Source organism: Chiloscyllium punctatum, chromosome 37, assembly GCF_047496795.1.
Source record: "Chiloscyllium punctatum isolate Juve2018m chromosome 37, sChiPun1.3, whole genome shotgun sequence".
Taxonomy (NCBI): domain Eukaryota; kingdom Metazoa; phylum Chordata; class Chondrichthyes; order Orectolobiformes; family Hemiscylliidae; genus Chiloscyllium; species Chiloscyllium punctatum.
The window spans coordinates 41295019-41310803 of record NC_092775.1 but is presented as its reverse complement, the minus strand read 5'-3'; the positions used below and the strand labels follow the sequence as shown (position 1 = coordinate 41310803).

The window sequence follows — 15785 nt, the reverse complement described above, 5'->3', positions numbered from 1 at the left end:
CGCTCTGTAGGGAATCTAATCTACAATGTCAAATTTCCTTTTATAATGCTCCTGCAAAAAACCTTATAACATTTTACTGCATCAAAAATGCAATATTAATATGTGGTCTTATAAATGCAGAAATATTAAACTTGTGTGATTTATTCTTCTGCTGTCATGGTACAGCAGTAGGTAACCATTAAAACATGGAATAATTACTGCAACTGGACATATACTTATAGCAGATAAAGGGGGCGCAGTGGTAGTCTGACGCACTGACCTCTACACCGCTGAAGCCAAACGCCAACTCGAGGACACCTCTTCCTACTGTCCCCTCGACCATGACCCCACCCCCCATCACCAAACCATCATCTCCCAGACCATACAGAACCTCATCACCTCAGGAGATCTCCCACCCACAGCTTCCAAACTCATAGTCCGAGAACCCTGCACTGCCCGGTTCTACCTCCTTCCCAAGATCCATAAGCCTGACCACCCTGGCTGACCCATTGTCTCAGCATGCTCCTGCCCCACTGAACTCATCTCTACCTACCTTGACACTGTCCTATCCCCCCTAGTTCAGGAACTCCCCACATACATTCGAGACACCACCCACGCCCTCCACCTCCTCCAAGACTTCCGTATCCCCGGTCCCCAACACCTCATCTTCACCATGGATATCCAATCCCTCTACACCTCCATTCGCCATGACCACGGCCTCCAAGCCCTCCGTTTTTTCCTCTCCTGACGTCCCCAACAGTACCCTTCCACCAACACACTCATTCGTTTGGCTGAACTGGTCCTCACCCTTAACAATTTCTCCTTCGAATCCTCACACTTCCTCCAGACCAAAGGGGTAGCCATGGGCACACGTATGGGCCCCAGCTATGCCTGTCTCTTTGTTGGCTACGTAGAACAGTCCATCTTCCGTAATTACACCAACACCACTCCCCACCTCTTCCTCCGCTACATTGTTGACTGCATTGGCGCCACTTCGTGCTCCCGTGAGGAGGTTCAGCAATTCATCAACTTCACCAACACATTCCACCCTGACCTTAAATTTACCTGGACCATCTCTGACACCTCCCTCCCCTTCCTGGACCTCTCCATCTCCATTAGTGACGACCGACTTGACACTGACATTTTTTACAAACCCACCGACTCCGACAGCTACCTGGATTACACCTCTTCCCACCCTATCTCTTGCAAAAATGCCATCCCGCATTCCCAATTCTTCCGCTCCCAGGAGGACCAGTTCCACCACAGAACACACCAGATGGCCTCCTTCTTTAGAGACTGCAATTTCCCTTCCCACGTGGTTAAAGATGCCCTCCAACGCATCTCGTCCACATCCCGCACCTCCACCCTCAGACCCCACCCCTCCAACCGTATCAAGGACAGAACGCCCCTGGTGCTCACCTTCCACCCTACCAACCTTCGCATAAACCACATCACCCGCCGACATTTCCGCCACCTCCAAAAAGACCCCACCACCAAGGATATATTTCCCTCCCCACTCCTTTCCGCCTTCCGCAAAGACCGTTCCCTCCGTGACTATTTGGCCAGGTCCACGCCCCCTACAACCCACCCTCCCATCCTGGCACCTTCCCCTGCCACCGCAGGAATTGTAAAACCCTGCGCCCACACCTCCTCCCTCACCTCCATCCAAGGCCCTAAAGGAGCCTTCCACATCCATCAAAGTTTTACCTGCACATCCACTAATATCATTTATTGTATCCGTTGCTCCCGATGCGGTCACCTCTACATTGGGGAGACTGGACGCCTCCTAGCAGAGCACTTTAGGGAACATCTCCGGGACACCCGCACCAATCAACCACACCGCCCTGTGGCCCAATATTTCAACTCCCCCTCCCACTCTGCCGAGGACGTGGAGGTCCTGGGCCTCCTTCACCGCCGGTCCCTCACCACCAGACGCCTGGAAGAAGAACGTCTCATCCTCCGCCTCGGAACACTTCAACCCCAGGGCATCAATGTGAACTTCATCAGTTTCCTCATTTCCCCTTCCCCTACCTCACCCCAGTTCCAAACTTCCAGCTCAGCACTGTCCCCATGACTTGTCCTACCTGCCTATCTTCTTTTCCACCTATCCACTCCACCCTCCTCCTTGACCTATCACCTTCATCCCCTCCCCCACTCACCTATTGTACTCTATGCTACTTTCTCCCCACCCCCACCCTCCTCTAGCTTATCTCTCCACCCTTCAGGCTGTCTGCCTTTATTCTTGATGTAGGGCTTTTGCCCGAAACGTCAATTTTACTGCTCCTCGGTTGCTGCCTGAACTGCTGTCTTCCAGCACCACTAATCCAGAATCTGGTTTCCAGCATCTGCAGTCATTGTTTTTACCTATATACTGAGGTTATTTCAATAGTAATTGTTTCTAGAAATAGCAAATCATTTTTTTATTTTTAACAAAAATACTGTTTTACATTTGTAGCAGTGTCCGAAATACGTTTAACTCAAATATATGTCAGATCATTTTATGTAATCCTAATCTGGACTGAGTTTTGCTGACTGTCCCCCAATTTTCCATTCACATCCACAATGTTGAATCACCTGTTCTATAACTGATGCTCACTGCTAGAACATATCACAACAATAAGACAGTCTTTCAAACTTAACCACATAATTTTTAGAAGAACTTCACTTGTTTCTCATTGAAACAGCCATACTGATTTGTTTGCTTTTCATGGGCAAAGCAGTTTTTATTTTGTAGAATGAGCCCATCAATAAAATTATCTAAATATTAGACTAATGTAGGAAGTCAAAGGAGATACAATTTTCATGACTGCTGATTCATTAGGATTTACAGGAGAAAATTGTAAGACTAACACAGTATCTGTAACCAAAATATTTCTCACAGATTGTACTGAGCAATATTTAAAGTGAATACCATTAAGAATCTGAAACATTCAGGAATACTAATTTCTGGCACAGGTCATTGCACAGACTAGAAAAGATGAAAGACAACTATGAGCTTTATGCTGGATGGAATTGTGTTACTTTCATTGTGGATGCCCCTGGCAAAGCTGCATCTGATGCTCTAGTTGCATTAAGAAAGTTGAAATGAATCTTGTCAATCTGCTGTAGTTAAACAAAGCATTGTGGAATGGTATATGTTATTGGCCAGACATGAGTAAACAAAAGCAGTAGGTTCCAATCTTTATTTTATCCAGTGAAAATAACAATGATATACATGTGTTGACACATTTGAAATTTTCTTAACATTGCAATGAAAAGAATGGTTTAATTTAGTCAGTTCAGCGAAGGCTCTGTTTATTCATAAGGAAATGCAATAACATGAGCAGTTATACCAGTTTCAAGACTGAAGGAAGTAATTTGGTTCAATTTGTTTGTGCAAGTGCTATCTTCAAATTCAAGCATTTTCCTACTTTTTTTTCTCAACTTTATTTTTTTCTTTGTGTTTATTTAAGACTCCTTTAAGTGTTGAGGTTGATTTGACTTTAATATATGCGTCATTGTATTCTGTACTCTAATCAACCTTTTGTTTAGGGACAAAGATCCCTCATATCACCCCCACACCCATATTTCTCAAACTTATTGACAATTTGTTTTTACTGATCACTGATCTGTGGAAATAATCCTTTATTCGTTATCCTCTCAATGTTTTTCCAAATTTTAGATTCCCATTAGATTCTCACTGAATATAGTCTTAGTTTTTCAAACTTTAACTATATCTGTTATAACTTGTAATAGCCCATTTAGATCAGAGTATGCAGAGCTAAACAGTATTTAAAACTGTGTCCAAATCATGTAAATTACTCAATTTTTGCTTTGTAATATCTTTATACATAAAATTTACAATCTAATTTCAATTTCTTTGGCTCTTCACAGGTGTAATTCAGATTTTGATGATATTTCTACTTCATTAAGAATTCTGTCATTTATCATATTTCCAATGTTGCTTTTTTTCCAAACTACATTGGATAGCACGTCATGTATCTAGACATCTCCCTCACCATCCATGCCATTGTCCTACTGTACATTCTATTTCACACTTTGCCATTCTCTGTAGTTTGGTATTGTCTGCAAATTTTAATATCCTTAAGATCTATGTCCAACGTCAGTTCAATTTATTTTTTTCTTTCTTCACCATTATTTCTGTGAATTTGAGTCCAAATTTAGTCCAATATTGAAGGAAAGGTTAGTGGATTAGGATTGCAATTCTTTACCCTTTTTAAAGTATTACGTTCCATCGTTGTGAATAATACATTGATTTACTATCATTGTAGTTAAACATTAACATCTGGGACACAGAGATGTAGAGTTGGTCGCTATGTACAGGTTCCTCTGTAGAGCAGGCTGAGGTGTTAAGCATTAATTTCAGGCACTACAGCACTCCCATTGACAGGAGGTTCTAATTACATCATTTTTACAGTATTTTACAGTTTTCTAAGAATTACAGCAGATCAGATTTTCTTTTTTTTGAACTGAAGTGTAAAATTGTGCAGTAAACCTACCTTGCCTCAAATGGAAGTCCATTTTTACATCCAATTTCATTTCTTTCAAATCATTGCATATGCAATTATGCATGCCTGGCCAAAATGTCAAATTTTATGGGCGGTTGGACAGGAAGTTGTCCCCTGCTGGGACCTTCCAGGTTTCAGCTGCTAGGAAGCATGTTTTAAAGGCACCTGGACAGCACTTCATTCTAAGCAACTCAGAAACATCATTTAACCTATACTCACCACCCCTGCCTAGCCTGGAGATGTCAGAGACTAGGCGAGAAAACTGCATCATGCTTTAGTGATACCTCCCTAATGATTCCCCTGAACAGAAGGGGAGTTCTTTTCTCTAGGTATTGTAAGAAGTGACTATCCAACTGTGAAGGCAGCCTGGATAGAGATTGCTGTAGAGGCCACAGTGCCCGTTGGAGGCAGAGAACCTAGCTCCAGTGTTGCAGTAGGATGAATGATCTTCTGCACACTGTCAGCTTATACCACTACCTTCTCAATGGTTTATGCTTCTATGAATGTGAGTTGGCATTATAAGGTTGCCACTGCAGAGTACTGTCACACAGGAGGTTGCATGTCAGGGATCTCCATCAATGCTCAATTTTATGCTCAATTAATGTTTATCACTTCATTACAGCCACCAATGCCATATGACTGGCACCATATTGCTACTGCATCTCTCACATTTGCCCAAGTTTATACTAAAACACAAAAGGAGTAACAACACTCAGCAGCTTCAAATTTTCCTGAATTTGTTTTTCAAATATCTCTTCACCATCTGTGCAAGGTTTTGCACACTGCTTCCCTTCCATTCAATCTATTTATCAGCTCAGTAATGTTCCTGAAGAAAAATCGTCACCAGGCATGATTTGTACTTATTAAATCTATTTAACTGTCTATTATGAATCTACACCTTTCTGGGCATTCACTCATATTATCCTTGTCATATCTGGAGGTTTCCCTACTGATAGTAATGGTTTAACCAGTCCATAGATATTTGGCTTATTCCTTTCTCCTTGATTGAAAAGAATAACATTTGATTCAGTCTCCACTCTCTTTGGTACAGCACTTTTTCCAAATAACCTAGTGTAATAATTGTTAGCATTCCTGCTATGTTTAATGACTAACCTTTACTATTTTGGAGTATAGACTATTCAGGCTAAGTAACTTATTAACCTTAAGTCTCATTGACCCTTTAACACCATTTTGTTATTTTTTCAAAATTCATTTTATTCGTCTGTATCCTCCTTTATTGCTGCCATCTTTCCTTCACCTTTTTTTTTGTAAAGACAAGTAAAACAAATTGCATGCTGCCGAATGAAAGAACAAAAGAACTGTCAGATTTCTTTGTTAAGTGCTCTAACCTTTCCTTTGATAGATTCCCTGTCATTTTCCTCGATGCAAACAGCTATTATATGTCATACTGTCTTTTAAATCTTTTCAATTTCCTATTTACATCATCTTCATCAGCTGATATTATTTTTGGCTGCTTAACTTTTTATTCTTTTAGTGCAGGTTACACTTGATTTTCATCCTAACCTTCTTCGCTCATGAAACTCTGGCCATTTCTGCAACTTCCTAGTTCTTTGTTATATAGTTTCTCGGCCCTGTTTCCGAGGCTAGGACTACATTAGAATCAAATAGGTCTAAAATGTGCAAAATAATTCAAATCCAGATTAAGTATACATTGTGCAATAGATTGCTAGTGTACAGTGGGTAGACCTCCATTCCAATTTCATTATTATTGTGTAAAATATCATTATTTTCTCTGTACTCAGATAAGCCCGATTATGCAATTCTATTCTGACCAGTTACTTGAACAACCTGTAGAGACATTTCTGTTCATGATCTCCTACATTATTGACAGTGAACACAGAGAAAGCTAGATATAAACAATGGGTGCCTTTGTGTAGAGAAAGAGAAAGTTACAGTTTTGGATCAACACCCTTCATTAGAATTTTGTTATCCATTGGTTGATTAGTTTATTTTCTGATATTTCCCAATGATTGGAGGTCCAAATTAAAGGCATGACTTTTTTTAAGCAAAGCAGTTGAAGCCTGTATCATATTTGCAGATTATAAGTTTGTGAAATAAACAAATGTAAATATTTTGACTTAAAACTTGTCATCAGGCAAGGAATTACATGCTAAGCTGCTTTTTCACTTGCGTATAAATTAGTACAATCCTGCTCAGTTTGCCTTTCCTTCATTTTTGTCTGTCACTTCTTAATCCTTTCTCCCTCCAGTTTTGTCTTGTAGATGAAAAAACATTTTGAGTCATTTTTTTCTGAAGATGCTAGAAGGCTATTGTGTAATCTACCACCTCTCCTTAATTGCCCACTGTAAATTTGCTTCACTTACATTTTTTTTCCCATTTACTTGCTCCTTGGACATATCCATGTCCACACTCAGAGCTACCATAATTATGATAAGTGGACCACAGATATTATGTACAATCAGCACACTTCATTTTTGGTGAACTTTGCACTTTAAACTGCAATGTATTGGAAAAAATCTATTTCATTAACTTTTCCAAGCCATTAGACCTTTAGTTTTCACTGTGTCAATAAAGCTTTACAAAAGTTGACAGTATAACAAAATATTGAAGCTTTCCACTTATAGGTTTGCCTTGACTATTTTGAAGCTGATTTTGAGAATTGTCACATGTTTGAAAGTATAATTTACTCTGATTTTTTTTAAAACAAATTGATCCAAGCAGCTTATTTTGTTTGTTTTTCAATGATACTTAAAAAGTTCCTGAAAATATTTACGATAAATTTGACCTGCTACATTCTGGCGGACCATAATTGACTTGAGTTTGAATTAGAAATGTTGATCAGAATTTGACTGGCAGTTGAAAACCAAGCTGTTCAAATGTTTGTTGTTTAACGAAGGAATTTTTTTTTGTTTGTGAAAAGTATAATATAGCTTTGTTTTAATTATCAGGCTTCGACTGCATGATGGAAAATTAATCAAAGATCGTCGCTATAATCTACGAACCTATCCAAACTGCTTTGTTGCTAAAGAGCTAATTGATTGGTTGATAGACCATAAAGAAGCACCTGACAGGGAAACAGCCATAAAACTAATGCAAAAGTTAATGGATCATAACATCATTCATCATGGTATGTTACTGTCACAGGCTATTTACACCACATGTCTCTAATACTCTAATGAAAAATGACTAAATCCCTTCTCAGCTGTATCATTAAGTCTGAGAAGTATAATGAAAGATGAATGATTTGGGTTGAATGTCATTGATCAAGTCATGTGATATGCTTCTGAATCCTAATCTTTGGAAGGAACAGTGAAAAACTGTGGACCAAATGGTCAAGGATTTAAAATAATCTATTTTATATAATATATAATCTATTGTAAATTTGTATAATGGTACAACAGCATCATGAAAAAATGCGACCTTTTGTATTTGTGGTTATTCACGTAAAATGCTAGGAGATATTAATATGGTAAGATAGTAACGGGCCAACGGGACAAGCTCTTTATTTATTTCTAATAACCTGAATCCCATTTATTGCCAAGACCTACTTGGCTCTTGTTTGAAACCATTTTAGGTTTCTTGCTTCACCATCCATGCCAGTAATCTATTTCGTAAACTTCATACCCTTTTAGTGAATTTGGTTCCTTCTATATTTCTTTGTCTTTTGTTGCTCATAGTTTATAAACTTGACCCCTGATATCAAAATTCTGTACATATCAGTATCAATTCTTAAATGGGAGTCTCAAACCTTTCCTACAGCCAATGTTACAAAAGTTGCCACATTAATGCAAGCCTTTCTTTATTCAATGGGAAGACAGTTGAAATCCACAGGACTTCTGCTGAAGATTACTGAAGGAAGAAAGTGTAGTTGAGGCCATGATCAGATCACCCATGATTTTATCAAATGACTAAATGGCCTCTTCCTGTTCTTAACTCGAAGGTTCATATATAAGGCTCATGTCTTTTACTATCTTGCCCCTAAACTGATAGTTTGCCAAACTTCTCTTATTGTCCTACAATCCTGCCAAATAGATCCAATAATACTTCTGTTACAACTAGGCTTTCCTAACAAATAATGCCACAATTTGTCATTTATTCTTCAGCTTTCAAGACTTAATTTACTTCTGTGTCTGATGTGGGGGTGAATAATGGATATATATTTTCACCTGCATTCATGATTTATAATTTTAAAAATAGAATTATAGCTACCTGTTAAATAATGAAAAGCATTTTAGTCTTGTTGCAAACCTTTGCCAAATGAATTTTGCTAACCAATTATGTTAAACATTATACATTTATTCACAATGTTTGGAATAAATGCAATCAAGATGAAAGTCATAGTCGCTTTAAAAAGGTAAATTATTACAATGAAATATAATTGATCACAAGAGCCTTTTTGTGTTTCTTTACAATTTTTCTTTCCATGAAGATGTATTTCTGTGATGCCAATAGTTTGTGAGATCACAACTTTACCCCAGCTCAGATATCGTCAGTATATTCAAAGCTTATTTTCCAGGATGGATCACTAGCTAGTGATCAGAAGTAAAATCCTTTTCTGATCAGTAAATGCTGACAGCAATCTAGGACTCCTGTCTTTCTGCCTGACACCCCAATCCCACAGTGAACACAAGGTACTAACTGTACTTCCAGCAGTAATGCATCACTAACTGTAAAAGCTAGCTCACTGACTTACTGGAATATCAGAGGAGTGTCTCCCTTTTTGATTCCATTTAGACTAGAATCACAGCGGTAAGACTAATTTACCTCTGGGATTCTAAGGTGCGAATAGAGGGTTAACGATTCCTCTAAAAAGGAATAAGAAGAAATTAATTCAATACCTAATCATTTTATTACAATATCCATGTATATTCAAGACTGCTTAATGGAAATGAATTGTTCAACTCTCTCACATGCATATTCCCAGTTGCTGCTTCAAAGTGCTCCCCAAGCTACTGATATCACAGAAATCAAAGTGCATTGATTCATTATACCATAACAATTGATTAAGATTGAAGTGTACAGAATGAAACCAAAATGATGTATATTCAGCTGAAATTTAAGAGGAGACATAGATGCATGACTGAGAGCTTATTGCATCCCTTAATTAGAGTCATAGAGATTTACAGTAGGAAACAGACCTTTCAGTTCAACTCATCCATGCCGACCAGATATCCTAAATTAATCTAGTCCCATTTGCCAGCACTTGGCCCATATCGCTCTAAACCCTTCCTATTCAAATACCCATCCAGATGCCTTTTAAATGTTGTAATTGTACCAGCCTGCACCACTTCCTCTGGCAGCACATTCCATACACACACTACCCTTTGCTTGAAAAAGTTGCCCCTCAGGTTCCTTTTAAATCTTTCCCCTCTCACCCTCTAGTTCTGGACTCACCCACCCCAGGGAAAAGATCTTGTTTATTTACCCCATCAATGCCCCTCATGATTTCATAAACCTCTATAATGTCACCCCTCAGCCTCCGACACTCCAGGGAAAACAGCACCAGTCTATTCAGCCTCTCCCTATTGCTCAAACCTCTAACGCTGGTTTTGATTTAGTTTTGGGTCTGAATGCATACTCTCACTTTATATATTTATTTGATGTGGAGAGTATCTATCCAATAATCACATGATTAGAAGCCTGATGATGACCCTGGAAATGTTTGGAATATACATTCATAAATAGTCTATTTTTGTCACATTAGCTTTCTCATGTCTAAATTCTTGACCTTTTTTTGTAAATCATGTTATTTCCAATCCAAGCACCAGAAGCGTAAAATGGTGAAACAAGCAGAATAATCAGTAAATCAGACTTTTTTTTTAAACCAGCAATTGATGATAGTTTCATGGTCACTATTACAGAGACTGTAGTTAATTTAATTTAAATTTCACGAGATATCATGGTGGAGATTTGCGTCCATGGCCAGAACAACAGACTGGGCCTCTGCATTACTAGGTGCAGTAATATCATTACATCACCATTACCTGTGATCCATCCAAAACAGTATAGAATTTCAAGTGTGAAAATATTCCCAATATAAATCGAGCTTCTGTGTGCCTTTTTTCAACACATTAAAAAGCCTTGTATTAGAAGTTATCTCTGCCTGCAAACTTATGTCCTCACGATGAGTTAATTGCATATTATGAGTGCATTTGCTTGTCCTAGTGCTCGAATGTGGCAAGTGGAAGGCTGCTGAAATTCAATGAAGAAAACTGCAGGTAGACTTACAAGATGCCTTTGAGCAGCTCTGGACTTAGAGCTTCTGGCTTTGAACCATACCATTTGTGTAATATGGAAAACAGCAGTCTGTGTTCAAATGGCGTTACAAAGCGTGAGCATCTTGTGGTGAGAAGTTGCATGCAACATAAGTGCTACCGCTTCCTAGTGCATCAGGAATCATTGTAATTTGGAGCAAAGGTTGCTAGACTGCTTTGAGACCCAAGTTCTAGTGTCCACGTCATGATTAAAAGAGTCTCAGTCTGCATAGCACCAAGCATGAATCTCATGACCTGAATCTAAACTTGTAAATGTTTGGATGGTCTCTGTAATGGAAGCTGAGATATCAGCCCCCAGACTCTGCATCACAACAAGGTTTGTGATTACTACCATGGAAATGACAACCATTTCCTTGCTGCAACTCACTCACATCCAATTATTCACCATGTGCACGTTCTGTCCCTACTATCTGTTGACATTTAAAGATAGATTCAATGCTCTTGAGCATCATCCAACACTGCAGCCAGCTCCTCATGGCTAAATTCGTAGCATTGGTTTCCACCGTTATTTGCTGACATTCCCTTGCAGTGTTTATCCCTGAGCGCTCTCTCTCTCTCTCTCTCTCTCTCTCTCTCTCTCTCTCTCTCTCTCTCTCTCTCTCTCTCTCTCTCTCTCTCTCTCTCTCTACCATTTATCATACTTTTTTCCTCCTCACAAAGTCTGTGTCATTCATTTTCAGTACTCGCTGCTGCCCAAATGCAACTTCCCTTTGAGAGGAGCAAGCTGGTTACAAATGCGCTTTAAGTGGCGTTAACTTTGAATGAACCTGGACTCCCTGCTGAGTGTGTAACCACTCAGCTACATAGAGTGAGCAAACAGCATGAGGTTTACATGTCTGTAGAATTTGATCAGTTCGGAGGTAATCTTGAGTTGCTCATTGTTCACTAATTGTCCTCGTCCAGTTTTTAACCCAGTGTCTGTTGGATGGTAGAAACTTTATTTGTGAAAGGAAGGTGCAAGAAAGCTTTTGTTAGGAAAAAGTAATCTTTTTCCAGTAGTTGCAGGCAACCTCTTAAGTGCCAACAGTGCAATAAGTTTACTGGATGGTTAATGGTTTACTGCATTGTACAAACTATTGCGCATTTTCATACTTGCTCAAAACAAACTTATTCAGTCTTTAACATTATGGAAGTGCACCTTTTAGAAAACGAAATTCATAAATACTTTTTTTTTTCATTTTAGTTTGTGATGGACATTCAGATTTCAAGGATGCAAAACTTCTGTATAGATTCCGAAAAGATGATGGGACATTTCCATTAAGTAAGGAAGTGAAGGTGTTCATGAGGGGTCAAAGTCTATATGAAAAGTGAGTTCTTATATATCAAGTCAATTAACTTGACAGTTACAGTGGTTTTGTACAGTAGAGGCTGAATGTGAATAAAAGCAGATGCTGGAGATCTGAAATTAAATTACTGGAGAAATTCAGCAAGCCTGGCAGCATCTGTGGAGAGAGAAAAACAGTTTTAACATTTCAGATCCAATGAGTCCATTCCTTTGTCCCAGTTTCTCCATGGCATTTGTTCCAATGATGCTACCTTCCACAGTGGTGCCTTTAACATAAGAATATAAGAACTAGGAGCAGGAGTAGGCCATCTGGACCTTCGAGCCCGCTCCGTCATTCAATAAGGTCTTGGCTGATCTTTTCATGGCCTCAGCTCCATTTACCCGCCTCTCACCAGAATCCTTAATTTCTTTACTGTCAAAACATTATTTATCTTAACTGTAAAAACGTTTACTGAGGAAGCCTCAACCACTTCACTGGGTGGGGCATTCCATAGATTCATAGCCCTCTGGGTGAAGAAGTTCCTTCTCAGTTCAGTCCCAAATCTGCTCCCCTTAATTTTGAGGCCATGCCCTCTTGTCCTCGTTTCACCCACCAGTGGAAACATCCTCTCTACTTCTATCATATCTTTTCCTTTCATAATTGTGCATGTTTCTATAAAGTCCTCCCTCATTCTTCTAAATTTCAATGAATATAATCTCAGTCTACTCAGTCTCTCCTCATAAGCCAATCCCCTCAACTTGTTGCACCTCCGGACCAACTTTCTGTGATTCATGCACTGCAGCGTGCCGCAGTTTTTTTACCATTCAAGTAATAGTCCTTTTTGATGTTACTCCTATCAAAATTAATGACTTCAGATTTGTTAACATTGCAGTCCATCTGCTAGATCTTTGCCCACTCACTTAAACTATCTACGTCCCTTTGCAAAGTTTCACTGTACTCTGCACACTTTGCTCTACCGCTCTTCTTAGTGTCATCCGTAAACTTTGACACACTACACATGGTCCCCAAGTCCAAATCATCTATGTAAATTGTGAATAATTGCAGTCCCAACACTGATCCGTGAGGCACAACATGTGTCACTGATTGCCAATCAGAATAACACTCCTTTATCCTCACTCTTTGCTTTTTGTTAGCTCATCAATCCTCTATCCATGCTAATACATTACCCATAAGGTCATACATCTTTATCTTATGCAGCAGCCTTTTCTGCGGCACCTTGTCGAATGCCTTTTGGAAATCTAGATACATCACGTCTACTGGGTCCCCGTTGTCCAATGTGTTCATAATGTCTTCATAGAATTCCAAAAGATTAGTTAAGCATGACCTGCCCTTCATGAACCTACGCTGCATCTGCCCAACAGGACAATTTCTACCTGGATGCCTAGTCTATTATCAAGGAAGAAATAGCTTAAGCATTTCCCCCTCTACAGAAGTTAAGCTAACTATAATTCCCCTCTTTTGTCTACCTCCCTTTTTAAACAATGGCATTACATTAATGTTTTCCAATCTGCTGGAACTACCGCAGATGAATTTTGGAAAATTACCGCAAGTGCATTTGCTAGTTCTCCTGCAATCTCTGTTAGTACCCTGCAATGCATTCCATCAGGGCCAGAAGACCCGTCTACCCTTAGCTCTGTTAGCTTCTCCAACACTACCTCTTTCATGATAATGATTGTTTCTAGGTCTTCACTTACCTTTTGTCTTTGTCAATTACTGGCATGTTATTCGTTTTCTCCACTATGAAGACCGACACAAAATACCTATTCATGCCTCGGCCATTTTCTCATATAGAGTCAGTTCTCCTTTCTCTTTCATCAGCTGATTCTCTCCGCCCAACAACCGTGGCTGATAGCTCCTCAGCCTTCTCCATTCTATTTCCCACACATCAGCCCTCACACCTTGCCCTCCCTCCCAGAATAATGATAGGGTTCCATCACCTCCAGCAGGATACCACCACCAAGCACACAGTCCCTCCTTTCCCTTGTCAACATTTTTCAAGGATCGGTCCCCCCATAATGTCCTTGTTTATTCTTCTATCACGACCAATAATCCCTGACCCTCTCCCTATGACATCAATCACAGAAGGTGCAACACCTGCCCAATCATCACTTCCTTCCTCACTGCCCAAGGCTCCAAACACACCTTTCACGTCTTTGATTCCGTCTACTCTATTTGCTGTTTATAGCCCTTTACATTGGTGAAACCAAACACTCACTGGATTGCCGCTTTGCAAAACACCTCCACTTTGTCTGAGGAATCTCCTTGACCTCTGGTTGCTTGTCATTTCAATACACCTTGGGCTTTTGTACAAGCATTTCTGTCATGGGCCTGCTGCAGTGTTCAAGTGAAGCCCAGTGTAGGCTGGTGGAACAGCACCTCAAAATCCACCTAGGCACTTTATAGACTTCAGGGCTCAACTTTGAGTTCACTAATTTCTGGTTATGACCTGAAATGGTTAGACTGGGATAGGTGAGCACAGGTAGAAGGTACGACCTGGTTGGTTGATGGGAGGAATGAATCCAGTTGGTAGCTGGAAGGAATGAATCGAGATGGTAGCTCGATCAGAGGAATGGAAGGGAGGGGAAGGGGCTGGGAATGGAGTCGAAGGATGGGAAGGCATGTTTAATCGAAATCTGAGAACTCAATGTTGAGTCCTTTGAGCTTGGGCTGCCCAAGCAGGAATCTGCGCTCTAATTCGCTGTGGCAATGATAGAGGCCAAGGATGGTCATATCTGAGAGGGAGTGGGAAGGGAAATTAATCTGGGTGGTTGGGAGGTCATGTTGCAGCTGTACAGGACATTGATTAGGCCACTGTTAGAATATTATGTGCAATTCTAGTCTCCTTCCTATCGGAAAGATGTTGTGAAACTTGAAAGGGTTCAGAAAAGATTTACAAGGTTGTTGCCAGGGTTGGAAGATCTGAGCTACAGGGAGAGGCTGAACAGGCTGGGGCTGTTTTCCCTGGAGCGTCGGAGGCTGAGGGGTGATCTTACAGAGGTTTACAAACTCATGAGGGCATGGATAAGATAAATAGGCAAAGTCTTTTCCCTGGGATCGGGGAGTCCAGAACTAGAGGGCATAGGTTTAGGGTGAGAGGGGAAAGATATAGAAGAGACCTAAAGTGCAACTTTTTCACGCAGAGGGTGCTATGTGTATGGAATGAGCTGCCAGAGGATGTGGTGGAGGCTGGTACAATTGCAACATTTAAGAGGCATTTGGATGGGTATATGAATAGGAAGGGTTTGGAGGGATATGAGCCGGGTGCTGGCAGGTGGGACTAGATTGGTTTGGGATATCTGGTCGGCATGGATGGGTTGGACCGAAGGGTCTGTTTCCATGTTGTACATCTCTATGACTCTATGGTGACTGGGAGGTCAAGTCAACCCCTGCAGGGCCAGCTGAGATGCTCGGCGAAATGTACCCTAAGTTTACATTTGGTCTTACTGATGTAGAGAAGACCACATTGGGAGCACCAGATACAATAAACTAGGTTGGAAGAGAGACAGGTGAACCTCTGTCTCACCTGGAAGGTCTGTATGGAGCCCTGAATGGAGGTGAGGTGTGGTTGGTGTGCCATCAGGTTTTGCATCTTTTTCAGTTGAGGATAAGGGGAGCCCTGTTTTTATTGTGTTTAGTGCGGGGGGTGGTTAGAGCAGTGCAGTGGGGAATGGAGGAGGTATGGTGAAGGGCTGTATGGATGTTCAAAATAGGTGGATATCTGGGATGTTTGAGATTGGAATGTCTCCTTGTCAGAG

General features: G+C 40.4%; 1 protein-coding gene across 3 annotated transcripts in view; it reads left to right on the top strand.

Moving 5' to 3' along the window:
• LOC140463035 (DEP domain-containing mTOR-interacting protein-like) overlaps positions 1-15785 on the top strand; it is an 84591-nt gene that overhangs the window by 2265 nt on the left and 66541 nt on the right. For all 3 annotated transcript variants that reach the window (XR_011954582.1, XM_072556645.1, XM_072556646.1), the window contains exons 2-3: positions 7418-7596; positions 11928-12051. Coding sequence is in view for 2 of the 3 variants with exons in the window: in XM_072556645.1 (XP_072412746.1) it covers positions 7418-7596; positions 11928-12051 (303 nt within the window). In the remaining variant the exon portion in view is untranslated. The remainder of the gene's footprint in view (positions 1-7417; positions 7597-11927; positions 12052-15785) is intronic.